At 34.5% G+C, this 26,826-nt stretch overlaps 4 protein-coding genes across 7 annotated transcripts in view; 3 read left to right on the top strand and 1 right to left on the bottom strand.

Moving 5' to 3' along the window:
• Positions 1-8,257, top strand: part of LOC145724456 (1,5-anhydro-D-fructose reductase) — a 44,751-nt gene extending 36,494 nt beyond the window's left edge. For 2 of the 3 annotated variants that reach the window (XM_081972746.1, XM_081972745.1), the window contains 5 exons: positions 7,002-7,143; positions 7,210-7,436; positions 7,494-7,741; positions 7,793-8,044; positions 8,127-8,257. In XM_081972746.1, the coding sequence (XP_081828872.1) occupies positions 7,002-7,143; positions 7,210-7,436; positions 7,494-7,741; positions 7,793-8,044; positions 8,127-8,181 (924 nt within the window). In that variant the 3' untranslated portion in view covers positions 8,182-8,257. Of the gene's footprint in view, positions 1-1,150; positions 1,328-7,001; positions 7,144-7,209; positions 7,437-7,493; positions 7,742-7,792; positions 8,045-8,126 lie in introns of all 3 variants that reach the window. The other variant, XM_081972744.1, reaches the window with a different exon arrangement.
• A 3,539-nt stretch (positions 8,258-11,796) lies between these two features.
• Positions 11,797-12,823, bottom strand: EMC7 (ER membrane protein complex subunit 7). The gene is made up of 3 exons (XM_081972533.1): positions 12,535-12,823; positions 12,266-12,479; positions 11,797-12,207 (listed from the first exon to the last, which is right to left on the bottom strand). The coding sequence occupies exons 1-3, from the start codon at positions 12,752-12,754 to the stop codon at positions 11,907-11,909; spliced, it is 735 nt and encodes a 244-aa protein (XP_081828659.1). The 5' UTR covers positions 12,755-12,823; the 3' UTR covers positions 11,797-11,906.
• A 280-nt stretch (positions 12,824-13,103) lies between these two features.
• On the top strand, positions 13,104-25,472 carry Arp8 (Actin-related protein 8). 2 transcript variants are annotated; one of them, XM_081972510.1, is made up of 9 exons: positions 13,104-13,411; positions 13,474-13,657; positions 13,714-14,049; positions 17,282-17,496; positions 17,557-17,691; positions 17,760-17,913; positions 17,970-18,156; positions 18,215-18,294; positions 25,234-25,472. In XM_081972510.1, the coding sequence occupies exons 1-9, from the start codon at positions 13,241-13,243 to the stop codon at positions 25,458-25,460; spliced, it is 1,689 nt and encodes a 562-aa protein (XP_081828636.1). In that variant the 5' UTR covers positions 13,104-13,240; the 3' UTR covers positions 25,461-25,472. The 2 variants fall into 2 exon arrangements, with proteins under 2 accessions (XP_081828636.1, XP_081828635.1); XM_081972509.1 differs by having other exon boundaries at positions 18,215-18,300.
• Positions 19,575-26,826, top strand: part of LOC145724339 (uncharacterized) — a 116,822-nt gene continuing 109,570 nt past the window's right edge. The window contains exon 1 of the mRNA XM_081972526.1: positions 19,575-19,677. The gene's annotated coding sequence lies outside the window, so the exon portion shown is untranslated. The remainder of the gene's footprint in view (positions 19,678-26,826) is intronic.

Here is a 26,826-nt window from a genome sequence, read left to right as displayed (position 1 = left end):
CCCATTTGCTCACTCTAGGTGAGTTTTACAGATGATTTTGTTGACTACCCATTCAAACTGTGTTTCTGTCAGTTCAAATGTTGACACTGCTTTTCTCCTTGACTGTACCAAATATTGTAGTGATATTGTAGTGTTTTTTCAGGTTATTGGATAGGAAATTTAGTGAGGATTCCAAAAATGTGCTTCAAACTTCCATTTTCTCACTCCAAGAGGGGTTTGACAAGCAATTTTGTTCCTTACTACAAAACGTGTTTCTGAGATTTATGACAGTTATTTTGACATTGGTCACGTTACTGCCCAGCTAAGTTATCCTTCAAGAACCACGTGATATCGGTCCCCGTCAAAACTGTCAGAATTTGCAAAAATTACAGTTTCAGTTTTCGAAACAAGACGTGTTTCTGAGGTTTATTACAGTTATTTTGACAATTGTCAGTAAATTACTCGTATTGTTTAAATAATAATAACTTTATATTCGTGTCATTTTTCTCATCTCAAATACATATTATTTGTCATAATTTAAACACGAGATAATAAAAAAAATGACAAAAAGTTGAAAATGCTATTTTTTTAGAAAAGACTACTTTTTCGTGTAAGTTTGTTATTCATTTTGTACAAGGAACACTTTGTCAGAAAAGTATTACTTTATTCATTTTATTATTGATAAATCAAAATCTCTAAAATTACTTTGAGCTGGCAGCTAGGCCATGAAAATGATATCTGAAGCAAATTTCAATTAGACCCATAAATTCACTGGTCAAATTGAAATTTACTGGTAAAATTAGTAAATTTCCCTGTCTCACTGAATTTTACTTTACTTATCATTAGAAGTAATTCCATTACTGCTTAAAGGGTGTTAAATTAAAAAAAAATTAACCACCAACCATTGCCTAGTCCTGGGTCAAATACTACCAGCTTTGCAATGCTTCAACTCACTCAAGTGCGGTATTAAAAGAAATATTGATAAACTTGAATCAATTGCCATAATGATTTATCATCTATCATTATTATGGTAAATAATAAAGGAAGTTAAAAATAACATGGGTTAACGTGCACGTGCGCCTGTCTATACTTGATAACAACATCAATTATTAAAGGATCGCCCACTTTAACAAAACCGAGACCCGTTCAACTTTCTCATTTCACTTTTCAGAAAACGTTTACAAGTTTCGGTGCGTTCAGAAGCCTGAAACTGTTATTTTGTCTAGTTAATTTCACTGGCCTAAACCATTTTGCATACGCGATGACTGACACTGTTCCGTTCATAAATTTGATAAATACTCCTAATGGGACTTTGCCCATGCCCATTGTTGGGTACGGTACTTGGCAGGTGAGTTTTAGTTACCAGAATATTTCACTATCAACTCGCATGCCCTGTTTCTCTTCTATTCTACTGTAGTAATTTCAATTTTTCAGTTAAACCCTATAATTAACGCATTCTTTACCACAATGCATGCATTTTTCTGGGAAGGTTAATTAGTAAATGTATCGAATTAGCCAATGTACAGGGTGATCTAATCTAATAATTGCATTTTTTCTTAAGAAATGAGTGAGAGAATCAATGTAAGTTTCACATGTAATTTTCCCTGCAATACAAGTACAACCAATTTGGGACACACTGTATTTTCTCTATGTGTGTAACCCATTTCGATTTTTTACGCATGTTTTGAATTAGTGTCTGATTTTGAATGTTTTCAGATAAATTGAAAGACTTTTGTATTGAAAATTGGATTCTAGATATGAAATTTTTTTTTCTTTCAATTTTTGACCACAAATTCACACATTTAAACCTTGAAAATAGTCTTGGACACTAAAAAATGACTCTGAACCAATGAAAAGTGACATCAGAAACTTAAAATTTGCATTTGAAGTAAGTTTTCTTAATTTGAAGACAAATTTCAATGTTTTAGTCTTGAAAATAGTCTTAAATACATTAGATCCATGAAAATTGATTTGAAGACACACTTTTCAAGTTTTTTTGTTTTGCTTTTTATTTCCTTAGAAATTTGAACTATTTTAAGTGCTTTAACACTGATTTCAGGAAAATCGAGATTCAAGACTATCTTTACCCAGTTTTTGACATAATAGACGATTTTTACATTCTCCATAAGCTTACAAATGTCATTTTAAGCTTTGTCACTATTAAGTTGACTTCTAGACACTTCAGTGTTAAAAATTCGAAGATTTCTTTAAAATCTAGACTGTTTTTAGTGCTTTAAGGCTGTTTTCAGACTGAAAAATTAAGTTTCTAAACTATCCTCACAAAGTTTTTGACTTATCAGGCCTGAAAGCCTGTTTTACACTGTCCATAGGCTTGAAAATGTCTTTATCACTGTTAAATTGACTTCTACACTCATCGGTGCAAAAAATTGGAGTATTTCTAAGAAATTTGGACTGTTTTTAGTGCTTTAAGACTGCAACATCGAGTTTAAGACTATTTATAATAGTAAACGTCAAGTTTCAAGGAGGTACAAATTTTTACACTAAATGCTATGATATTAGCCTTAAAAACTAATTTAGTTCAAAAAATGAATTTGGACTGTCTCCAGTGTTTAATTGAATTCTAGACTGGTTTCTGTCCAGGAAGTCCTGAAAATAGACTTTTGGGCCTTCTATTGGCATTTCAAGATAAGAGATACTCCCTCTGGTGGCGTTTTGGACAATTTTGGGCATTCCAACTGTCATTTCTCCGTTTGTTTACGTTGATTTTGGTTAGGAATTTAGCACCGGTTTCATAAATATGACGTGACAGTGTCATATTATTTATAATTTTAGGTTAGGAATGTGTTGCCCGATTAGCCTTAAAAAATTACTTTTAGACTATTTTTAGTAGTAAAACGTTTTATACGCCAACTTTGTCTTGATTTCCGGACTGTTTTTATAGTGTTTAAAATCCAGTTTTAAACACTCATCATGTAACACAAATTACAAGATTATTCTTAGCAGTAAATAACAAGTTTTTGTAAAATGTTAATATTCAGTAAATGTTCAGTTTTACACTTTCTATAGTCTAAAAAATTGAGCGCCAGCAAATTTTAATCCAAAAATCCTGTTTCTTTAAAAATTGGCTTGTAGATATGAAAAACTATTTTTTTCTAGAATTTTTGACTACTAATTCACACATTTAAACCTTGAAAATTGTATTGGACACTAAAAAATGACTCTGAACCAATGAAAAGTGACATCAGAAACTTTAAATTTGCATTTGAAATAAGTTTTCTTAATTTGAAGACAAATTTCAATGTTTTAGTCTTGAAAATAGTCTTAAATACATTAGATCCATGGAAATTGATTTGAAGACACACTTTTCAAGTTTTTTTGTTTTGCTTTTTATTTTCTTAGAAATTTGAACTATTTTAAGTGCTTTAACACTGCTTTCAGGAAAATCGAGGTTCAAGACTATCTTTACCCAGTTTTTGACATAATAGACGATTTTTACATTCTCCATAAGCTTACAAATGTCATTTTAAGCTTTGTCACTATTTAGTTGACTTCTCACTTCAGTGTTAAAAATTCGAAGATTTCTTTAAAATCTAGACTGTTTTTAGTGCTTTAAGGCGGTTTTCAGCCTGAAAAATTAAGTTTCTAAACTATCCTCACAAAGTTTTTGACTTATCAGGCCTGAAAGCCTGTTTTACACTGTCCATAGGCTTGAAAATGTCTTTATCACTGTTAAATTGACTTCTACACTCATCGGTGCAAAAAATTGGAGTATTTCTAAGAAATTTGGACTGTTTTTAGTGCTTTAAGACTGCAACATCGAGTTTAAGACTATTTGTAATAGTAAACGTCAAGTTTCAAGGAGGTACAAATTTTGACACTAAATACTATGATATTAGCCTTAAAAACTAATTTAGTTCAAAAAATAAATTTGGACTGTCTCCAGTGTTAATTGAATTCTAGACTGGTTTCTGTCCAGAAGTCCTGAAAATAGACTTTTGGACTCTCTATTGGCATTTCAAGATAAGAGATACTCCCTCTGGTGTCGTTTTGAACAATTTTGGGCATTCCAACTGTCATTTCTCCGTTTGTTTACGTTGATTTTGGTTAGGAATTTAGCACCGGTTTCATAAATATGAAGTGACAGTGTCATATTATTTATAATTTTAGGTTAGGAATGTGTTGCCCCCGATTAGCCTTAAAAATTTACTTTTAGACTATTTTTAGTAGTAAAACGTTTTATACGCCACCTTTGTCTTGATTTCCGGACTGTTTTTAGTGTTTAAAATCCAGTTTTAAACACTCATCATGTAACACAAATTACAAAATTATTCTTAGCAGTAAATAACAAGTTTTTAGACTATTCAGTACAAATTTAGACTCTCACAAGTCTTGAACGTTCAGTTTTACACTTCCTATAGTCTAAAAAATTGAACGCCAGTAAATTCTAGTCCAAAAATCCTGTTTCTTTGAAAATTGGCGTCTAGATATGAAAATATTTTTTCTAGAATGTTTGACTGCAAATTCACACATTTAAACCTTGAAAATTGTCTTGGACACCAAAAAATGACTCTGAACCAACGAAAAGTGACATCAGAAACTTAAAATTTGCATTTGAATTAAGTTTTCTTAATATGAAGACAAATTTCAATGTTTTAGTCTTGAAATAGCCTTAAATACAGGATATTGACGTTAGGTTTATGAAAATTGACTTGAAGACTAACTTTTCAAGTTTTTTTGCAGGTTTTTGACATAGTAAATGAAATTTACATTCTCCATAAGTGTACAAATGTCATTTTAAATTTGGTCGCTTAAGAACACAGTAGGTATACAATTATCTACTCCATTATAGTAAATAAATAAAATCGGTTACTATTTAGATAATGACAGTGGGCCAACTTCTTATCAAAATACAGTTTTGTTTCAGTAATAAACAAAAACAAATCCCATTATCGATACTTTATGTTATTGTTGTTTAACTGAAATTTGCACCAAGTAATGACGTTGCGTAAACAATTTATACTTATGAAGATTTTTATAATAATATGATGAATACAAATTACAACATTCATGCACATGTGTATATTAATTTTTCTCAATTAGACTGAACCGTGTACAATTTGAGCTAAATAGATTTGAAGGTTAACTTAATCAAACTACATAAGAAGAAAAAAGCTTTATAATTACAAAAAAAATTATTATAAAAAGTTTATTAGAATAATATCACCTTGGATTTTTGTGACTGATTTCCTTATTTATTTTACCTGTCTTATACCTATTTTTACTATTAAAAAACTCCGTATAATACTAATATACCATTTTATTGTCTAATTAGAACTGTAGCTCATTGTAAATGTTGTTTAAAAGTGGCAGTTTAGAATTGTTTTTGAATATTGTGATACATGGGACATCTTTATCTAATTAACGTCAAACTGCAGTGGATCTATGTTAAAAAATCAGAACCGTACTTAGGCTAGTTTGGAAGAAATTAATTTTCAAATTTGGTGGTTTTAAGAACTACAGTTCAGACTTACAAGGTACACACTTGGATTTTGCCTCAGTACGGCCCTGTCAGCACATTATCTGCATTTTTTAACTGGATACTACCACAACCTAGCGCACCACGTGACCAAAAAATCAGAACCGTACTTAGGCTAGTTTGGAAGAAATTAATTTTCAAATTTGGTGGTTTCAAAAACTACAGCTCAGGCCTACAAGGTACACTCTTGGATTTTGCCTCAGTACGGCCCTGTTAATTAGCGCAGTATCACCATTTTTTACTGGATACTGCCACAACCTAGCGCACCACGTGATCAAAAACTCAGAACCGTAGTTAGGCTAGTTTGGAAGAAATTAATTTTCAAATTTGGTGGTTTCAAAAACTACAATTCAGGCCTACAAGGTAAACACTTGGATTTTGTCTCAGTACGGCCCTGTCAGTTAGCGCAGTATCACCATTTTTTGCTGGAGATACTGCCACAACCTAGCGCACCACGTGACCAAAAAATCAGAACCGTACTTAGGCTAGTTTGGAAGAAATTAATTTTCAAATTTGGTGGTTTCAAAAACTACAATTCAGGCCTGCAAGGTACACACTTGGATTTTGCTTCAGTACGGCCCTGTCAGTTAGCGCATTATCTCCATTTTTTACTGGATGCTGCCACAACCTCGTGCACCACGTGACTAAAAAATCAGAACCGTACTTAGGCTAGTTTGGAAGAAATTAATTTTCAAATTTGGTGGTTTCAAAAACTACAATTCAGGCCTGCAAGGTACACACTTGGATTTTGCTTCAGTACGGCCCTGTCAGTTAGCGCATTATTAACATTTTTTACTGGATACTGCCACAACTTAGCGCACCACGTGACTAAAAAATCAGAACCGTACTTAGGCTAGTATGGAAGAAATTAATTTTCAAATTTGGTGGTATCAAAAACAGTTCAGGTCTACAAGGTACACATTTGGATTTTGCTTCAGTACGGCGCCCTGTCAGTTAGCGTATTATCTTAATTTTTTACTTGATACTGCCATAACCTAGAACACCACGTGACCAAAAAATCAGTACCGTACTTAGTAAGAGCGTTTTTGACGTCACGATGACGTAATTTGCCAAAACATCGTCAGTCATCGTGACGTCAAAAACGCTCTGCTCGCAGGCTGTACTATTTTGTCGTCTAAAAATTCAATATGGCGTCCATAAGAAAAAAGGAAGTTGACGATGACTGCCGCATATCGAAACGTCGGAAGGCAAATTTGAAACCAACATCGTATAACTAACAAAGAAAGACAATGAAAAGATACTATTAGTTTTGGGATATCTTCTCAAATAAGGTTAGAAATAAATAAAAACAAAAAATAAAATTGATTGATTTTGTTGGATATCTTCGGAAGTACTCGGAAAACCGTAATTTTTAAAACGGGTTCAGCTGTAAATTGCGCAACATTACCCCAATTTAAACTTTTTCGTATATCTCTTATAGTTTCCTAGAGTGGTGAGGGTAGAATTTGAATTACTCCTTGTATACACACAACTGTAAAATCGTAAAAAATTTGACAATTTTCAGGCTACCGAAAAAGAACTAGAAGAAGCCGTTGAAGCAGCCTTGGAAGCCGGTTACAGGCACATTGACACGGCTTACGTGTACGAAAACGAGAAAGTAATAGGCAACGTACTGAAAAAATGGATAGAAGCAGGCAAAATAACTCGTAAGCCTTCTCTTAAATAAATTGAACTTGCAACTTGAATAATTATTAAACTCTATGAATTTCCAGGAGAAGACATTTTCTTGGTAACCAAACTTCCACCAGGTGGTATGAGACCAGAGGGAGTTACCAAGTATCTGCAGAGGTCCCTGAACCTACTCCAAACCAGCTACGTGGATCTGTACCTGGTGCACACTCCGTTTGCTTTCAAAGACATTGAGGGGGATGTTCACCCTTTCACTGCGGACGGGAAAATCATTTTGGATTTAAATACTGACCACATAGCAATCTGGAAGGTAATTTATTAGCAACTATTTCCTCTAGAAATCTAGTTAGTAATCTTGATCAATCAGGCAATGGAAGAGCAAGTGGATAAAGGATTAGCAAAATCAATTGGTGTATCCAATTTCAACGTAAGTCAAGTAGAGAGAATCTTACAAAACGCCAGGATACCACCAGCTTCATTACAAATCGAATTACACGCCTATCACCAGCAAAATGAATTAGTCAACTGTTGCAAGAAACACAATATCATAGTGACCGCCTATTCTCCTCTAGGAAATCCAGGTTTAACGAGCTTTTTCAATAAGTTCGGCAAAGAGTAAGTCCTTCTACGTCCTGGAAAATTGTGATTATACAACTTACTTTACAGGGTGAGCATACCAAACATAATGAAAAACCCGACTGTGGTAAGACTGGCGGAAAAACACAACAAAACACCGGCGCAGATTCTGCTGAAACATACGGTTCAAAAAGGAATTTGCGTCATTCCTAAATCTACCAACCCCCAAAGGCTCAGGGAGAATATCAATATTTTTGATTTTACTCTGGATGAGGAGGACATGAAGGAAATGAATGCTTTAGATCGCGGTGTTAGGTTGCTGGATTTCACTTTGTTTAATGGGTAAAGTTGTTGTTTTTTTAACATTAAAAATCATGTTCAAAACTTTAAAGGAACAAATTATTAAAATACTTTTTGTTTGCAGAGTAACGGAGCACCCGGAATATCCATTCGCAGATGAACTGAGCAAAGCTGCTTAAATTGGACAAGCAGTTTTATTTAAACGTAGATTATACACATTAAAAGATGTACTTTAATAAACAGAACTAAAATCAACAGCCCTGTTTTTTTTTTACCATAAATTTGCGGTGACATTACTACTAATCGACAAAAGTGTGAATTACCTTTATTGAGTCATGGTGTGCATCGATAATGCGCGTACACCCTCTCAGAGATGTAAAAGAGGTAATTTTCGAGTTGGAAAAACTCCATTTTTGGAAACTTACCGGAAAATTACTTCATGTTTAAAAGAAAATATTCCATGATAGGGGAAACAACTGTCAAACTTGTCATTATTATTGTCAAATTGGATGGTTGGTACCAGTGATGTAAAGGCGGTAATTTTCGAGTTGGAAAACTTCCATTCTTGGAAAAATTTCCTTCTTTCCCTATATGTTCACATAATTTCATGTTTTGTTTTGAGTCCTAATAAATCAGATTAATTTAAGAATTTTTGATGAAATTATTTCAATAGCAATGTTATAATTTGATAACCTATTTCTGTACTTAATTACACCCTAAAAAATGCAAACTTTTTGAAGTATAAATTTTTCCAATTTTTCTGTAAAATTACCGGAAATTTTCGGGAAAAATTTCCATAAAATTAATTTTTCGGAAATTTTACATCCCTGGTTAGTACAATCAACTAAAAAATAAATTATTTTGGGATTTTCAGATTTTCCAATTTTTTCCGAAAAATTACCGGAAACTTTCAGAAAAATGTTGTATACCTAACCTCAACACTTTTCAAAATAATATGATTTTTTGTTAAAAATATTATTTATAAATGTATGCAAGGGTATAGTAATCTAATTGAACAGATATTCTATACTTTCTCCCTTCTGGGATGTCACAGTAAAAACTGTGAAAATCAAACTTTACAACAAACAATTCAGTTTTAACAGTAAATAACTCAGTTATTCGACGTTTTAGGTAAAAAGGCTATACAGGGTGGTCAAAAGAGAATTTCAAGGGCTACAAATTGGTATATTGAACCACCCTGTAACTGACAAAATAACCGAGTTATTGACAATACAATGGAGTAGTTTACAGGGTGATTCATTGAATTTTTAATATCCTTGTAACTTGTTTTCATTTTATAAAAAAAATACCAAATTTGAATCTTATATTTACATCTACTTTATTCTTAGATCAGTATACAGGTTGTCCCAAATTTGAGCAACAAACCAAACTTATAATTTTTTATTCTACTTTTAGGCCTACTGGATGTAAAATGTTTGTATCGATAGACCACTCTCCTCGAAAGCAGAAATTACCGATTTGAGCGAAATTTTGGTGCACTTTTCCAGAAAATCGTCCATAACTCGCTTATTTGAAACAACCTGTATAAAACCACCGTATAACAAAAGAAAGCTAATAAACGGGGCTATCACGTGACGTTGAGCGGGCACGGCTAAGTTACCCCGTTTAGCCGCTAGAGGACGTGAAAGTTGACTCTTGTTTTTTGCAGTTTTTGATCAATATCTCAGGAACGGTTTTGGTTAGAGGTCTGAAGTTTTTATCACCAACGCACCTCGTTGGGATGCAACATTTACCTTCTATACACTTTTTGGTACCATGCACCCTTTGACTTTGAAAAATTAAAAACTAGAATTATCAAGAATTTTCAAGGGTGATACCTTCAAATTTTTTTAAAAAAATTTTTAATTTCCAAAATTAACCTTAACTGCTTAAATACCTTCAGGTTAATAGTACTAAAATGACGTAAAGTGTCATTTGTCAAAATGTCATTTTGCAAGGGTGCCACGCCCTAAAGTGTCAAAATTGATATTATTTCAAGGTAATCTCCGAAACGGTACCAGTTAGAGCAAAATGGACGTCAGATTTGTGTTCCGCAGGTGCAAATTAGTTAAAAAAATCACTTTGATTAAGGAAAATCCAAAATAGTCGCCGTTAGTATAGTAGGCCCCAAAACTCCCTAATTTAGATTAAAATTCCGTGCACTTTTCCTGAAAATCGTCCATAACTCGCTTATTTGAAACACCCTGTATAAAACCACCGTATAACAAAAGAAAGCTAATAAACGGGGCTATCACGTGACGTTGAGCGGGCACGGCTAAGTTGCCCCGTTTAGCCGCTAGAGGACGTGAAAGTTGACTCTGGTTTTTTGCAGTTTTTGATCAATATCTCAGGAACGTTTCTGGTGAGAGGTCTGAAGTTTTTATCACAAACGCACCTCAATGGGATGCAACATTTACCTTCTATACACTTTTTGGTACCATGCACCGTGTGACCTTGAAAAATTAAAAACTAGATTTGTCAAGAATTTTCAAGGGTGATACCTTCTGAATTTTTTCAAAGAATTTTTAATTTTCAAAATTAACCTTAACTGCTTAAATACCTTCAGGTTAATAGTACAAAAATGACGTAAAGTGTCATATGTCATTTTGCAAGGATGTCACGCCCTAAAGTGTCAAAATTGATATAATTTCAAGGTCATCTCCGAAACGGTGCCAGTTAGAGCAAAATGGACGTCAGATTTGTGTTCCCCAGGTTCAAATTAGTTAAAAAAATCACTTTGAATAAGGAAAATCCAAAATAGTCGCCGTTAGTATAGTAGGCCCAAAAACTTCCTAATTTAGATTAAAATTCCGTGCACTTTTCCTGAAAATCGTCCATAACTCGCTTATTTGAAACACCCCGTATAAAACCACCGTATAACAAAAGAAAGCTAATAAACGGGGCTATCACGTGACGTTGAGCGGGCACGGCTAAGTTACCCCGTTTAGCCGCTAGAGGACGTGAAAGTTGACTCTTGTTTTTTGCAGTTTTTGATCAATATCTCAGGAACGTTTCTGGTTAGAAGTCTGAAGTTTTTATCACAAACGCACCTCGATGGGATGCAACTTTTACCTTCTATACACTTTTTTGGTACCATGCACCGTTTAACCTTAAAAAATTAAAAACTGGAATTGTCAAGAATTTTCAAGGGTGACCTTCTGATTTTTCTAAAAATTTTTTTTATTTTTAAAATTATCCTCAATTGCTTAAATACCTTCAGGTTAATGGTACAAAAGTGTCATTTGTCAAAATGTCATTTTGCAAAGGTGCCACGCCCCAAAGTGTCAAAAATTGACATAATTTCAAGGTAATCTCCGAAATAGTGCCAGTTAGAGCAAAATGGACGTCAGATTTGTGTTCCGCAGGTGCAAATTAGTTAAAAAAATAACTTTGATTAAGGAAAATCCAAAATAGTCGCCATTAGTAAGTAGTTTCAAAAAGTCCCTAATTTATATTAAAATTCCGTGCACTTTTCCAGAAAATCGTCCATAACTCGCTTATTTGAAACACCCTGTATAAAACCACCGTATAACAAAAGGAAGCTAATAAACGGGGCTATCACGTGACGTTGAGCGGGCACGGCTAAGTTGCCCTGTTTAACAGCTAGAGGGCGCGAAATTTAACTCTAGTTTTTGATCAATATTTCAGGAACGTTTCTGGTTAGAGGGATGTAGTTTTAAAAGGTTCACTTTGCTAACTCAGAATACCAAAATTCTCTGATACAATTTTTAAGTTACTTACATGAAATCAAGAATTAAATAATAATACAAGCAGAATTAAAAATCCAAACAATGTAATTTGTAACTATTTATTTGGATCTATGTATGCTATGTCATATAAGATTTTTCAAATTAATATTAACAATTAAAAAAAAAAACTACAATCTATATTCTTGTAAAAAACATTACTCTTTAGTAACAGGCTTTCTTCTCTGCTTTGAACCCTTCTTACTCTCTTTTTCTTTTGCACTTTCTTTGGCCAAAGCTGGAGTAGATGCTCCAGCTAAAAAGTTACTAACCACATCTGAAACTTGTGGGACATCAAATTTAGTCATTTTCTGTATTTGTTCCAGGTCTTTTTTCGTCTCAGGATCGTTCATCATTTTCGGTAGGACCATTATTAGAAGAACTGGAAGCACCATCATTATAATCATGGGGTTGAAAATAAAGTCTGTGATGCGCCACTGTTCTCTTACTTGGAAATATCTGAAACACCATTTTAGAGTGTTTTTTTGCGTATAGTTTGATGATAAGCAAGAATCACCTGGTTTTGCCTAAAGCTTTGATCCTTAAAGGGTACGGCACTTGATTTACCAAGGAAGTTTGAATGTGGTTGACTTTTCTAGCCCTAAACTTGCCTTTAGAGTTTATTTCCACCCTGACGGGCTCAAAGGCATATTCAGGGTGGAGAACCTCAACTACGTAAGACCCTGATGGGACATTGTGAACCGCAAAACTGCCATCTCGCTTAACAAAACCTAACAGCAATAACTTAAGAGGTAAAAACAACTACAAATTGTTACTAAAGCTTACCAATAAATTCTCCACCATTTACATGCACTCTGGTTAGAGCCTGCCAGTTAGAGCCGGTGCTCTGGTAATCAGAAAGGGGAAAAACCCTCCCTTCTATAATATACCGTCCAGATCCATCACCTTCTTCCAGACTCGAATCACCATTTGCTGTTAAAGCGAGCGCGGATAATAGTGCTACTTTGACAAGTAGGAAAAACATTTCGAACGATGATAAAACCATCTAATTAGGGTATTTCAGCTAGATAATTCAGATAATAAACAGCTGATGTCTGATGTTTGAGGTTATGAATGGTCAGCAGTATTGCCAATTTAGTTAGTGAGTAATATTTCTAAATTCTAAATTGTAACATCCTGCCAGTTCTGGGTTCTAAGTTTTGGACTAGTGTAGGGTACAAAAATACAGTAGATTTTATTAATAATATGTGCTTTAGCAAGTACTGTTCAAATAATAATTTTTTTAGTTAGTAGTCTTAGAACTAGGATAAGTGGCAACACCGCCGTATTGTGTTTCCCCGCAAAAAGAAGAGAAAAGGAAGACAAGTATAACCTAACCTAACAATTCTGAAAAATCTAACCTCTGAAAACTGGTAAATAAATAAACAAAACGTCCTCTCAATATTTAAACAATTCTGAATGAAACGTTACTCAATTAGTAAAACAAAACGATAATTAAACATTCCGCACGAGTTTGCAAGTTGTTTTCGCTATGATTCCGAGTGGAAATTCAGCGCCTGAAATTCCCCCCGAACATGTCCAGTCCAAGAACATAATAGTAATCCACCCTGGTTCGCTCAATTTACGAATTGGCAAAGCGTCCGACTTAAACCCCATAACAGTGCTACATGCTATAGCTAGAAGAAGAAAGCCTGGAGGTCAAGTGAGAATAAATCATAACAATCACAAGTTTAATATTTGTGAGTGGTTTTTAACTAATTCTAGGCGTATACCGACTCGTTTCTACCTTCACGAGCGGAATTATGCCCCACTAAGGACCTAGAAGACGCTCGTCTTGCAATATCTCACACTTTACAGTCTTGTTTGCAATCTGATGGTAGAAGAAGATATGCCACTCCACCTCAGCAAATTGCAGCCTTTAATCGTAGAGTGGAGCCTGAAATTATAGGTTAACTACACTAAACTGGCTGAAAGAAAACACTTTAATGTTGTGAGATCCTTTAGGTGATTCTGGTGGTGAATGGATTAAAACTGAAGGTGACACTGTAATAGGAAATGACATATTTCGTTTGAATCCCAAGGAGTCATTTAACATCCATTTTCCTTACAAAAGAGGTGATTTTAATATTCACTCAGGTCCTGGAGGGTCAATGACAGCAGTTCTGGCTGACCTGGAGGCTATTTGGAAACACATTATTGAGACACATTTGCAGGTCAAAAGTTCGGAATTTAAAAATTATAAGGTGGTTCTGATAATTCCTGATGTGTATAACAGAACATTCTTAAGGGAATTAATGTATTTGTTATTGGGTTCTTTAGGATTTGGTAGCTGTTTTCTAGGTAAGTTTAACTTATAATTTTTACAAAAAGTACTGATTTTGATTAAGTGTTTTGACTAATTGGTATGAAGTAGAATTTTGCAACAATTTTCACAATTTGTTCATCTTGTAAGTGATGAGCTCCTTTGTTGTTAGTCTAGGTACTTTTAAAATACTGGGTGTTACAATAACTTTCATCAATTGAAAGGCCAGGAGGATAATGATGTTCAAAAAAAGACCAAATTAAATTGTAAAAGCCTGATCTGGAAATTTCAGTTAAATAAAAAATAAAAGAAATTTAAAAAATAATTAAATTTGCGTAACTCTAACTGTTTCCCAGATATTTAAATTTTTTTTTTTTTGAAGAGTATCAAAATTTTGAAAATACTGTATCTTCGTTATTTTTGGGGTTTTAACGATTGTCAAAAGCTCAAAATGTTTGTCTTGAACTGCTTTTTTATCTCGTGCTAACCGCAACACTATTGAACATATACAGGGTGTTCAAAAAACAAAAAGAGAAACAGTCAAATCTGAACCTCGCGCTCTGCCAATTGCGACCGCGTTTACCCGGTTCTAAGTAGGTATAAACCTAGTCTATTGGGTTCAGAAAGTGATTTTGAATTTCGGTGACCTGTTGCCAAATTTCCGTAACTCTAACCGTTTCCGAGATATTCGATTTTTTTTACTTTTTCTTGTAAAAATTGCATCAAAATTCCGCCTTTCCGACATTTTTTGGGTTTCAGCGACCGTAAAAAGCTCAAAACATTTGTCTTGAACTGCTCTTTCACCTCGTGCGAACCTCTACACAATTAAACATATACAGGGTGTTCAAAAAACAAAAAGAAAAACAGTTAAACGTGAAACTAGTTCACTGAGTACAGAAAGTCATTCTGAACGTTTAGGGTCCCTTGCAAAATTTTCGTAACTCTAACCGTTTCCGAGATATTCGACTTTTTAAAAAAAATTTTTTGAAAAATTATCAATATTTTGAAAATTCCATATCTCCGGCATTTTTGGGGTTTTAACGACTGTCAAAAGCTCAAAATGTTTGTCTTGAACTGCTTTTTCATCTCGTTCTAACCGCAAAACTATTGAACATATACAGGGTGTTCAAAAAACAAAAAGAGAAACAGTCAAATTTGAAACTCACGCTCTGCCAGTTGCGACCGCGTTTACTCGGTTCTAAGTACGTGTAAACCTAGTCTATTGGGTTCAGAAAGTGATTCTGAATATCGGTGACCTGTTGCAAAATTTCCGTAACTCTAACCGTTTCCGAGATATTCGATTTTTTTACTTTTTCTTTTAAAAATTGCATCAAAATTTTTCAAATTCCGCATCTCCGCCATTTTTGGGGTTTCAGCGATCGTAAAAAGCTCAAAACATTTGTCTTGAACTGCTCTTTCACCTCGTGCTAACCTCTACACAATTGAACATATACAGGGTGTTCAAAAAACAAAAAGAAAAACAGTTAAACGTGAAACTAGTTCACTGAGTACAGAAAGTCATTCTGAACGTTTAGGGTCCCTCGCAAAATTTCCGTAACTCGAACTGTTTCCGAGATATTCGACTTTTTTTACATTTTTTTTTGGAAAATTATCAAGATTTTGAAAATTCCGTATCTCCGCGATTTTTGGGGTTTTAACGACTGTCAAAGCTCAAAATGTTTGTCTTGAACTGCTTTTTCATCTCGTTCTAACCGCAAAACTATTGAACATTTACAGGGTGTTCAAAAAACAAAAAGAGAAACAGTAAAATTTGAAACTCACTCTCTGCCACTTGCGACCGCGTTTACTCGGTTCTAAGTACGTGTAAACCTAGTCTATTGGGTTCAGAAAGTCATTCTGAACATTTAGGGTCTCTTGCAAAATTTTCGTAACTCGAACCGTTTCCGAGATATTCGACTTTTTTTTTTGGAAAATTATCAAGATTTTGAAAATTCCGTATTTCCGCTATTTTTGGGGTTTTAACGACTGTCAAAAGCTCAAAATGTTTGCCTTGAACTGCTTTTTCATCTCGTGCTAACCGCAGCACAATTGAACATATACAGAGTGTTCAAAAAACAAAAAGAAAAACCGTCAAATTTGAAACTCACTCTCTGCCAGTTGCAAACGCATTTACTCGGTTCTAAGTACGTGTAAACCTAGTCTATTGGGTTCAGAAAGTGGTTTTGAATACCGGTGACCTGTTGCAAAATTTCCGTAACTCTAACCGTTTCAGAGATATTCGACTTTTTTTACATTTTTTTTTGGAAAATTATCAAGATTTTGAAAATTCCGTATCTCCGCCATTTTTGGGGTTTTAACGACTGTCAAAAGCTCAAAATGTTTGTCTTGAACTGCTTTTTCATCTCGTTCTAACCGCAAAACTATTGAACATATACAGGGTGTTCAAAAAATAAAAAGAGAAACAGTCAAATTTGAAACTCACGCTCTGCCAGTTGCGACCGCGTTTACTCGGTTCTAAGTACGTGTAAACCTAGTCTATTGGGTTCAGAAAGTGATTCTGAATATCGGTGACCTGTTGCAAAATTTCCATAACTCTAACCGTTTCCGAGATATTCGATTTTTTTACTTTTTCTTTTAAAAATTGCATCAAAATTTTTCAAATTCCGCATCTCCGACATTTTTTGGGTTTCAGCGACGGTAAAAAACTCAAAACATTTGTCTTGAACTGCTCTTTCACCTCGTGCGAACCTCTACACAATTGAACATATACAGGGTGTTCAAAAAACAAAAAGAAAAACAGTTAAACGTGAAACTAGTTCACTGAGTACAGAAAGTCGTTCTGAACATTTAGGGTCTCTTGCTAAATTTCCGTAACTCGAACCGTTTCCGAGATATTCGTTTTTTTTTTTAATTAAATTTTTTGGAAAATCAAAATTTTGAAATTTTCGTATCTCCGCCATTTTTAAGATATCAGCGACTGTAAAAAGCTCAAAATGTTCGTCTTGAACTGCTCTTTCACCTCGTGATAACCGCAACACTATTGAACATATACAGGGTGTTCAAAAAACAAAAAGTTGTAATGGCGTTTTTGTCATTTTTTTTACTTTTTTTGTAAATTGAATCAGCATTTTAAAAATTTTGTCATAAATAGGTACTGGAAGTGGTTATTTACTTTTAAGAGTATCAATTCCACTAATTCCCAAAAGAACATTGAAAATTAAATATATTTCTGGGTAGTTAACCTTTTTTTGAAGAAAAATGCCTCCTGGCTCTTCAATTGATAATCAACACAATAATAAACGGTTTCAGTTCAAGATCATGTGTCAGCAACCTTCGGTTCTGGTCTAAGTTACGCGTGCGTAGTAGATGTGGGTGATCAGAAAACGTCAGTGTCCTGCGTAGAAGACGGCATATGTCACCCTAATACTCGAGTTCGTTTAGAATACGGCGGGGGCGACATAACTCAAATTTTTTATTGGCTTCTACAAAAATGTGCCTTTCCATATAAAGGGTGTGACGATCAGGCGAGTTTTTGATTAAATACGCTAATTTATTTAGCTGCTAAACGGTTAAATGTGTTACAGAATATGTTAGATTCGATGTTGTTACGGAAACTGAAAGAAGAGTTATGCCACGTTAACTTAGATATTTGCGGATCGCAGGAAAAGTCGTTTTTATTGAAACAGCCAGAAAAACCGATTTGCAATTATACTATCCAGGTTAGTTTATTGATAACTAGAAGTTGTGAATTACAGAATTTCTTCTCTAACTTAGAGGTTGATTTCAGGTGGGTGATGAATGTATTATTGCACCTCTAAGTCTATTTCATCCGGAACTATTTGCAATAACTGGTGTGAAACAGGTTCACATTCAAAAAATGTCAATGGGCGATCCGGAAGATCCTCACGACGAAATTTACCTTCGTGATGTGAGGAAAAAAGGTACAAAATTACGATTATAATTCGAGTCACACTATTATCTCAACTTTCTTTAAAAGGAATTAAGGAAGAATCGGCCACAAACGAACTGAACGAACCTTACATGGAAAGTCAGCAAGTGGGTAATGATGACGATATTGTGGTTGATGCTATGGATCCCGTCGTTATCCAATCCGTTAAAGAGTTTGTAATAAATCCGGGACAAATATTGGGGTTAGATCAAGCTGTGTTGCAAAGCATTGATAGGTAATTTGTTCAGTAGATGGGAATTCAAATCTTTAACATTTTTATTAATTGAATTTAGATGTCCAAATGAAGATCTGAAACGAAAAATGTATGGATGTGTATTAGTTGTTGGTGGTGGAATGAAGTTCTCTGGAATAGGTATAGGTATACTACATTTAGGGCGCGTTCGGAAAGACACTTAAAGTGCTTTATATGACGTCATTTGACAGCAGGTTACTAGTTGCCATTGGCAAGCAAAATAGTCACATATTAACACTTCATTCAATAAGTCCCGAGACCAACTAAGAAAAACAATTATTTTTCATGGAATTCGTCTTTATTCATCAATATAGTTCCCTTCTAGAGTGATACAATCATTCCAACGATTTTCCAACTTTTCTATACCATGTTTATAGAACGATTTTTCCTTGGCCTCAAAATACGCTTCAGTTTCAGCGACGACTTCCTCATTTGATTGATATTTCTTTCCCTCGAGCATTTTTTTGAGGTCTGAAAACAGCCAGTAGTCGCTGCGGGCCAGGTCTGGACTATACGGTGGGTGGGGAAGCAATTCGAAACCCAATTCGTTGAATTTGACCTTCGTTTTTATGGACTTGTGACACGGTGCATTGTCTTGATGAAAGAGAATCTTTTTCTTCTTCATATGGGGCCGTTTTAGTGCGATTTCATCCTTCAATCGGTCCAATAATGCACAATAATAGTCGCTGTTGATTGTTTTTCCTTTTTCCAAATAGTCAATGAACAATATACCGTGTGTATCCCAGAATACAGAGGCCATAACCTTAATGCCAGCCGATTGTTGCGTTTTTGGTCGCTTTGGACGGCTTTCGCCGGGTCCAGTCCACTCAGATGACTGCCGTTTTGATTCAGGTGTGTAGTGGTGGATCCAGGTTTCGTCCATGGTCACATATCGACGCAAAAAATCCTTTTTATTACGGTTAAACAGCTCCAAACAGCGCTCTGAATCATCAATTTGTTGTTGTTTTTGGTCAATAGTGAGCTCTCGCGGCACCCATTTCGAAAGCAGCTTTCCCATACCCAAATGTTCATGCAAAATTGTTAACACACTACCTTCTGATATCTTTGAGGCCTCAGCTATCTCACTCACTTTCAGTTTACGATCAGACAATATCATTTTGTGGATTTTTTTGATGTTTTCTGGAACAACAGCCGAATTTGGGCGTCCAGACCGTTCAGCGTCATTTGTGTCTGTACGACCGCGTTTAAAATCAGCAAACCACCTACAAATCGTTGTTTTCGATGGAGAAGAGTCCGCGTAACATTTTTCAAGCCATTGTTCTGTTTGGACGGTGTTTTTTTCCCATCAGGAAACAGTGTTTAATCAGCACACAAAAATCACTTTTTTCCATGTTTTAAAAAAACTCAGAAGTTGTTCACTTTAAAAAATTCTCACAAACAAAATATTGGAGGGAATGAGCTCAGGATTTAACAGCTGTCGTTTGAAAGATGGTACTTCAAGGGAAAAATATAAAAATGCGATTTGTAGTGCCACCTCTGTGGGTTAGTCCCGGGACTTATTGAATGATGTGTTAAGCCTAAAGATGGCACAAGGTAATTTTCTCCACAAAATAATTTTCTTCTTCGGTAAATTCTAAGTAATTTACCGAAAATATTCTCTTACCCTTGTTTTTATTGGTCAGTTGTGAATAAATGCTTGCTTTTTACCACAAACAAAATGCATTCAAATTGAATTTGCACAAATAATCTCAAAACAGCATATTAACTTGATGGAATACATTTTTTATTTACAAAATATTCATAAACCATTAAGGGCCGGTACTTTCACCTGCAGATAAACTTATTCTTAGGATAATTTGTAAATAAATAAATGTATGAAGAGTATACAGGGTGGTCCAGTTTTAAATGTCAATAATTCACCAATCCATAGCCAATTAAAAAATAAGTTGTCAAAGACCCAAAACTAACCAAACCCAACTTAAAAATTGTCTTGAAAACGGAAAATTCACTTAAGAAGTTTAAAAAATATTATTGTAGCCAGTTTTCATAGTTTCCAGACAAACTAAAAGACTTTAGTTTTGAAAATTGAATTAGAAAAGATAAAAATTTCAGAAGCTTAAAAATTGTGTTTGTAACCAGTTTTCATGCAAATCGAGAGACTTTAATACTAAAAATTGACTTGTAGACATAAAAACTACTTTTTCAAGAATTTGTTCCAACAAATTCATACATTTAAACCTTAAAAATTGACTTGAACCCCAAAATGTGACTGAACTAATGAAAAGTGACATCAGAAGCTTAAAATTTGCATTTGAAGTAAGTTTTCATAATTTGAAGACAAATTTCAATATTTTAGTCTTGAAAATAGTCTTAGATGCAGGACATTAACATTAGATTCATGAAAATTGTCTTGAAAACGAACTTTTCGTGCTTTTTACTTTGCTTTTCATTTTCTTCGAATTCTGGACTATTTTTAGTGCTTCAAAACTGCTTTCAGCTTGGAAAATCGAGTTTCAAGACTATCTTCACCAAGTTATTGACATAGCAAACTTAAAAAACAATTTTTACATTCTTCATAGACTTAAAATAGCATTCCAAGCTTTGTCACTATTAAATCGACTTCTAGACACTTCAGTGCTCAAAATTCGAGTATTTCTTAATAAACTAGACTGTTTTTAGTGTTTTAAGGCTGTTTTCAGTGCCTCAAATCGAGACTATATTTACAAAGTTTTTGACTTATCAGGCCTAAAAGCCAGTTTGTACACTGACCATAATCTTGAAAATGTGATTTCAAGCTTCTTCACTATTAAATTGACTGATATGAGTGTAGAACTCATAGGTGCAATAAATTGTAGCATCTCTAAGAAATTCAGACTGTTTTTAGTGCTTTTTAAGACTGAAAAATCGAGTTTAAGACTATTTCCAAAAGTCAAGTTTCTTCAATAATAAAAGTAAAAAATGTTGGTACCAAATGCTACAATAATAGTCTTGAGAACTAATTTTTAGAAATAAAATGTCCGAAAATTTAATTTACTTCTAGACTTGTTGTCCAGTCTAGAAAATTCAGTTGTACACCAATTAAAGTCTAGAAAATATACTTTTGGACTCTCTTTAGTCCTAGTAAAGTCAGTTCTAGCATTAAAAGTCAACTTTTATATTATTTTTAGTAGTAAAAAATGAGTTTCATGCACAATACAATCTTTGTCTTGATTTCCGGACTTTTTTTAGTTCTTGAATGCCAGTTTCAGACACTCAACCAGGATGGCAGTCTGAGAAAGCGAATCATCCATTCCTAGTAGTAAAAAAGTTTTTAGACTATTCAGTACAAATTTGGACTTTCACAAGTCTTGGATGTTCAATTTTAAACTATAAAACGATTTTTTAAATTGAAATTTGGAGGACTGTATCTTCCTTAGGAAACGTTTTTCAGAAAAATGACATAATGTAAGTCAACTTATTTTTTGATTAGCTATCAAATGGTGAATTATTGACACTTCAAACTGGACCACCCTGTATAAAATGAGAAAAGTGAAATAAAATTATTCTCAAGTGTAAGTATTGGTTCTTGTATGGCGTTGCAACAATTCAGGCACGGGAATTTTAGAGGAGTGATCTTGGCGTCTTGAAAGCTTTAAAATTACATTCAAATCAACGTTGCCAAAGCCAAAAGTCTTGATTCAGTCATTTGGCAACGTCGAACACATCAAGCAGCAGTGTTGTTGTCAAATACTTTAGACATTTTGTTGTTAAGGTATTAAAACTAAAATCTGGACAAAGTATATGATGATGTTATGTTTTTCACAGTGGCGACGTAACACAGAGAGATTAGAAACAATGTTAGTGTCACGTGACAACTGTTAGCTACGTCATAAATGCCAAACTTGGTGTTAGGCAAGCCTAAAAGCGTAAAAGCTATAAAAGTGTAAAAATTTTAATAACTCTTAAATGATCAAAGGCAAAATTAATTTTACAGCTTCATGGAAGTGTTTTTGACAGTTGTGACGTCAGAATCAGTACGTCAATTGTCTTAGGGTCACGTGACTGCTGTCATAATTCTCCAAGTTTGCCTCAGTCAGGCCATAGAGCTACAGAAGAGTCAAAGTTTTAATATCTCCTGAATGCCCAAAGGCAAAATGTAATTTACAGCTTCATAGTAGGGTTTTTGACAGTTGTGACGTAACATTTAGTACTTCAAGTGTGTTAGGGTCACGTGACTGATATCATAACTCTCCAAGTTGGCCTCAGTCAGGCCATAGAGCTGTAGAAGAGTAAATGTTTTTTGTAATGTTCCCTGAATGCCCAAAGAAAATTAATTTTAGAGCTTCATTTAAGTGTTTTTGACAATTGTGACGTAAAAATCGGTACGACAAGTGTCTTAGGGTCACGTGACTGCTGTCATAAGTAAAAAAAAGTTTGTCTCAATCAGGCTATGGAGCTATAAAAGTGTCAAAATTTTTCCTGAACGATCAAAGGCAAAACTAATTTTACAGCTTCATGGAAGTGTTTTGACAGTTGGGACGTCAAAATCAGTACGTCAATTGTCTTAGGGTCACGTGACTGCTGCCATAATTCTCCAAGTTTGCCTCAGTCAGGCCATAGAGCTACAGAAGAGTCAAAGTTTTAATATCTCCTGAATGCCCAAAGGCGAAATGTAATTTACAGCTTCATGGAAGGGTTTTTGACAGTTGTGACGTAACATTTAGTACTTCAAGTGTCTTAGGGTTACGTGACTGATGTCATAACTCTCCAAGTTGGCCTCAGTCAGGCCATAGAGCTGTAGAAGAGTAAAAGTTTTTTGTAATGTTCCCTGAATGCGCAAAGAAAATTAATTTTAGAGCTTCATTCAAGTGTTTTTTGACAATTGTGACGTAAAAATCAGTACGTTAAGTGTCTTAGGGTCACGTGACTGCTGTCATAATTCTCCAAGTTTGCCTCAGTCAGGCCATAGAGCTACAGAAGAGTCAAAGTTTTAATATCTCCTGAATGCCCAAAGGCAAAATGTAATTTACAGCTTCATGGAAGGGTTTTTGACAGTTGTGACGTAACATTTAGTACTTCAAGTGTCTTAGGGTCACGTGACTGATGTCATAACTCTCCAAGTTTGCCTCAGTCAGGCCATAGAGCTACAGAAGAGTCAAAGTTTTAATATCTCCTGAATACCCAAAGGCAAAACTAATTTTACAGCTTCATGGAAGTGTTTTGACAGTTGTGACGTCAAAATCAGTACGTTAAGTGTCTTAGGGTCACGTGACTGCTGTTTTAATTCTCCAAGTTTATAGGCCGTAGAGCTATAAAAAAGTCAAAGTTTTAATATTTTCTGATTCTGAATGAGTGAATGCTCAAAGGCAAAATGTAATTTACAGCTTTATAAAAGTGTTTTTGACAGTTGTGACAAAACCGTTAATATGTCAACCATCTTAAGGTCTCCTGACCGCTGTCATAACTGTAAAAGTTGGTCTCAATTAGGCTATGAAGCTATAAAAGTGTCAAAGTTTTAATATCTTCTGATTCAGAATGATCAAAGCTTTATAGCTTTATGAAAGTATTTTTGACAGTTGGGACGTAAAAATCGGTACGTCAAGTGTCTTAAGGTCACGTGATTGCTGTCATAACTCTCCAAGTTTGCCTCAATCAGGCCACAGAGCTATAAAATAGTCAAAGTTTTAATGTCTCCTGAATGCTCTAAGGCCAAATATACTTTACAGGTTTATGAAAGTGTTTTTGACAGTTGCGACTAAACAATTAGTATGTCAAGTGTCTCAGGGTCACGTGACTTCTGTCATCAGTCATAACCTCAAAAGTTTGTCTCGATTAGGCTATGGAGCTATAAAAGTGTCAAAATTTTAACAACTTCTGAATGATCAAAGGCAAATTGAACTTTACAGATTTATGAAAGTGTTTTAACAGTTGTGACGTCAAAATCAGGACGGTTAAAGGTCTTAGGGTCACGTGACTGCTGTTTTAATTCTCTAAGTTTGCCTCAGTCAGGCCGTAGAGCTATAAAAGAGTCAAAGTCTTAATATCTTCTGAATCTGAATGCTCAAAGACAAAATGTAATTTTCAGCGTTAGGAAAGTGTTTTTGATAGTTGGAACGACACAATTAGTATGTCAAGTGTCTTAAAGTCACGTGATCGCTGTCATAACTCTCCAAGTTTGCCTCAGTCAGGCCGTAGAGCTATAAAAGAGTCAAAGTTTTTATGTCTTTTGAATCCTCAAAGGCAAAATGTAATTTACAGCTTTATGGCATTGTTTTTGACAGTTGTGACGTAACAATTAGTATGTCAAGTGTCATGGAATCACGTGACTGCTATCATGTCTGTAAAAGTTTTGTCTCAATCAGAGTATAGAGCTATAGAAGTGTTAAAGTTTTAATATTTTCTGAATGATTAAAGATAAAATGAATTTTGACAGCTTCATGGAAGTATTTTTGACAGTTGCGACGTAACCATCAGTATGTCAAGTTTAAGCTCACGTGACTGTTGTCATAACTTTCCAACTTAGTCTCAGTCAGGCCATAGAGCTATAAGAGGGTAAAACTTTTAATGTCTCGTGAATGTTCATAGGCAAAATGTAATTTACAGCTTCATGGAAGTATTTTTGACGTAACAATTAGTATATCGAGTGTCTCAGGGTCACGTGACCGCTGTCGTAACTGTAAAAGTTTGTCTCGATCAGGCTGTGGGGCTATAAAAGTGTCAAAGTTTTAATATCTTCTGATTCTGAATGATCAAAGGCAAAATGTACTTTACAGCTTTATGAAAGTGCTTTTGACAGTGGTGACGTAGAAATCAGTATGACAAGTGCCTTAGGGTCACGTGACTGTTGTCATAACTGCAAAAGTTTGTCTCAATCAGGATATGGAGCTATAAAGTCAAAATTTTAAAGACTCGTGAATGATCAAAGGCAAAATGAATTTTACAGCTTTATGGAAGTGCTTTTAACAGTTGTCACGTAAACTGTCTAATGTCGTCACAGAGGGCGCTGTTAGCGTCTTTCCGAACACGTCATTCAGAATTCCCGTAAGTCATTGTATTGAGTTTTTACAAGTTTGGGAACCCAGAGCCTGCTCGAGAGTTCTTCAGTCTGTCTTGTTATAGGAACTTGGTTACAAAATCGGATATCACTCCAAATACCGTATCTTTATCGGGCGGAACAATTGGACATAATAACCAATCCGAGAGATATGGATAGCTCGATGGTGGCCTGGAAGGGCGCCTGTATAATGTCGTGCCTTGAAACTGCCCAAGAATTGTGGATCGAAGCTGCCGAATGGCAAAAGTACGGCGTGAAAGTTTTAAGGGAACGAGCCCCGTTTACTTGGTAGTAATGATTGTGATGTCAGTTTAGTACAGTACCGATTTTTTTAATATATCTTTCTTAAAAAAATGTTTTTTATTTAATGAATTAATACCAGTGCGGTTCTATGGTTGTAGATTCGGTATATTTGCATTTTACATTTACGGTTAGACGGGTGAAACCTATAGTGATGAAAAGGCGGTAATTTTCGAGTCGGAAAATTTTCATTCTTGGAAATTTTGGCCATGCCTATAAATGAAATAAAAAAATTAAAAAATGAATCATAAATGAATTTTTTTTTTTGATAATCAAGGTAGGTTTTCTGGAAAGGTACATAACTGTCAAACTTATCATTACCACTCAAATTTCAAATGTGTCAAATTTGTCATGCATTCTTAACGAGAAAACTCAAAACACAAATTTATTTTTAAATGTACGGTAGACTTTCATTTGGATTGATCTAAGATTTTTTGTACCATTGGTCCTCAAATTCAACTACTTACAGCCGTGTGCACTACTATTCATTTTGAAGGTTTAAGCTAAGTTTAGACTGTAAATGTTCAAAAGCAAAAGGCGACAAAACAATCACAATCTATACTGAAAATGACCCGAAATTTTCTGTAAATATTTCTATAAATATAATTTTCCGTAAATTTTACATTCCTGACTGCTAATTCTTATGTAGCCTGAGCGTAAATACGATCCTGTCAGTTTTATTTTGCAGTAATTAGCTATCTCAATCATATCGACATAATCTTCAGCTCTTTTTTAATCAATTCGTTTTGTTTTTAGATTATTTGGCAATTAGTCATCATTTTAACACATTCTTCCGCCAGAGGCCTTCCGCGTCTGATTTATGAGGCAGCTCAATTATTTCAACACATTCTCCTACTTTTCTCCCGAAAATTTTAGGCAATTAACCAAGCACAATAATTTTTTCAAATTTTTCTACTTTTCTCTTGAAAATTGCACAATCATTTCAACATATTTTTCCGCTTTTCTTCCATCATTTCGTCTATTTTTGAGCAATCAGCCAGCTCAATTAATTTCAAAGACTGTTCTAAAAGCTTTTGGAAGTTTCTAAGCTGTTTCAGAAGCATTTGGAAGCTTCCAGACACTGTTGGAGTTTTTATAGTGTTTTTGAAGCTTCTGAAATATTTTTAGACTACTTTAGGAGCATTTAGAAGGTTTTAGGACAGTTTATAGAGCATATTGAAGAATCTGGACTGCTTCTAGAGGCATTTGGAAATTTTTAGACGGTTCTAGAAATTGGAAGCTTTTGGACTGTTATGAAATCGTTTGAAAGCTTCTAGACTAGTTAATGATCATTTGGAAGCTTTTAGACTGTTACACTAGCTTTTGGAACATATGCTGCTTCATGAGAATTTGGAAGC

The sequence above is a fragment of the Ips typographus genome, linkage group LG2 (genome assembly GCF_016097725.1).
Source record: "Ips typographus isolate SLU linkage group LG2, UJ_Ityp_2.0, whole genome shotgun sequence".
NCBI classification, from domain to species: Eukaryota; Metazoa; Arthropoda; class Insecta; order Coleoptera; family Curculionidae; genus Ips; species Ips typographus.
This window is presented reverse-complemented; position numbering and strand designations above follow the sequence as displayed.

Excerpts from the sequence above, each read along its gene's own strand:
- EMC7 (XM_081972533.1), bottom strand. The coding sequence starts at position 12,754 with ATGGTTTTATCATCGTTCGAAATGTTTTTCCTACTTGTCAAAGTAGCA. Across the intron at positions 12,480-12,534 it reads AAATGGTGGAGAATTTATTG|GTTTTGTTAAGCGAGATGGC; the intron begins GTAAGCTTTAGT and ends TATTGCTGTTAG. Across the intron at positions 12,208-12,265 it reads AAAGCTTTAGGCAAAACCAG|ATATTTCCAAGTAAGAGAAC; the intron begins GTGATTCTTGCT and ends ATGGTGTTTCAG.
- Arp8 (XM_081972509.1), top strand. The coding sequence starts at position 13,241 with ATGATTCCGAGTGGAAATTCAGCGCCTGAAATTCCCCCCGAACATGTC. Across the intron at positions 13,658-13,713 it reads AGTGGAGCCTGAAATTATAG|GTGATTCTGGTGGTGAATGG; the intron begins GTTAACTACACT and ends GAGATCCTTTAG. Across the intron at positions 17,914-17,969 it reads TCGTGATGTGAGGAAAAAAG|GAATTAAGGAAGAATCGGCC; the intron begins GTACAAAATTAC and ends TTTCTTTAAAAG.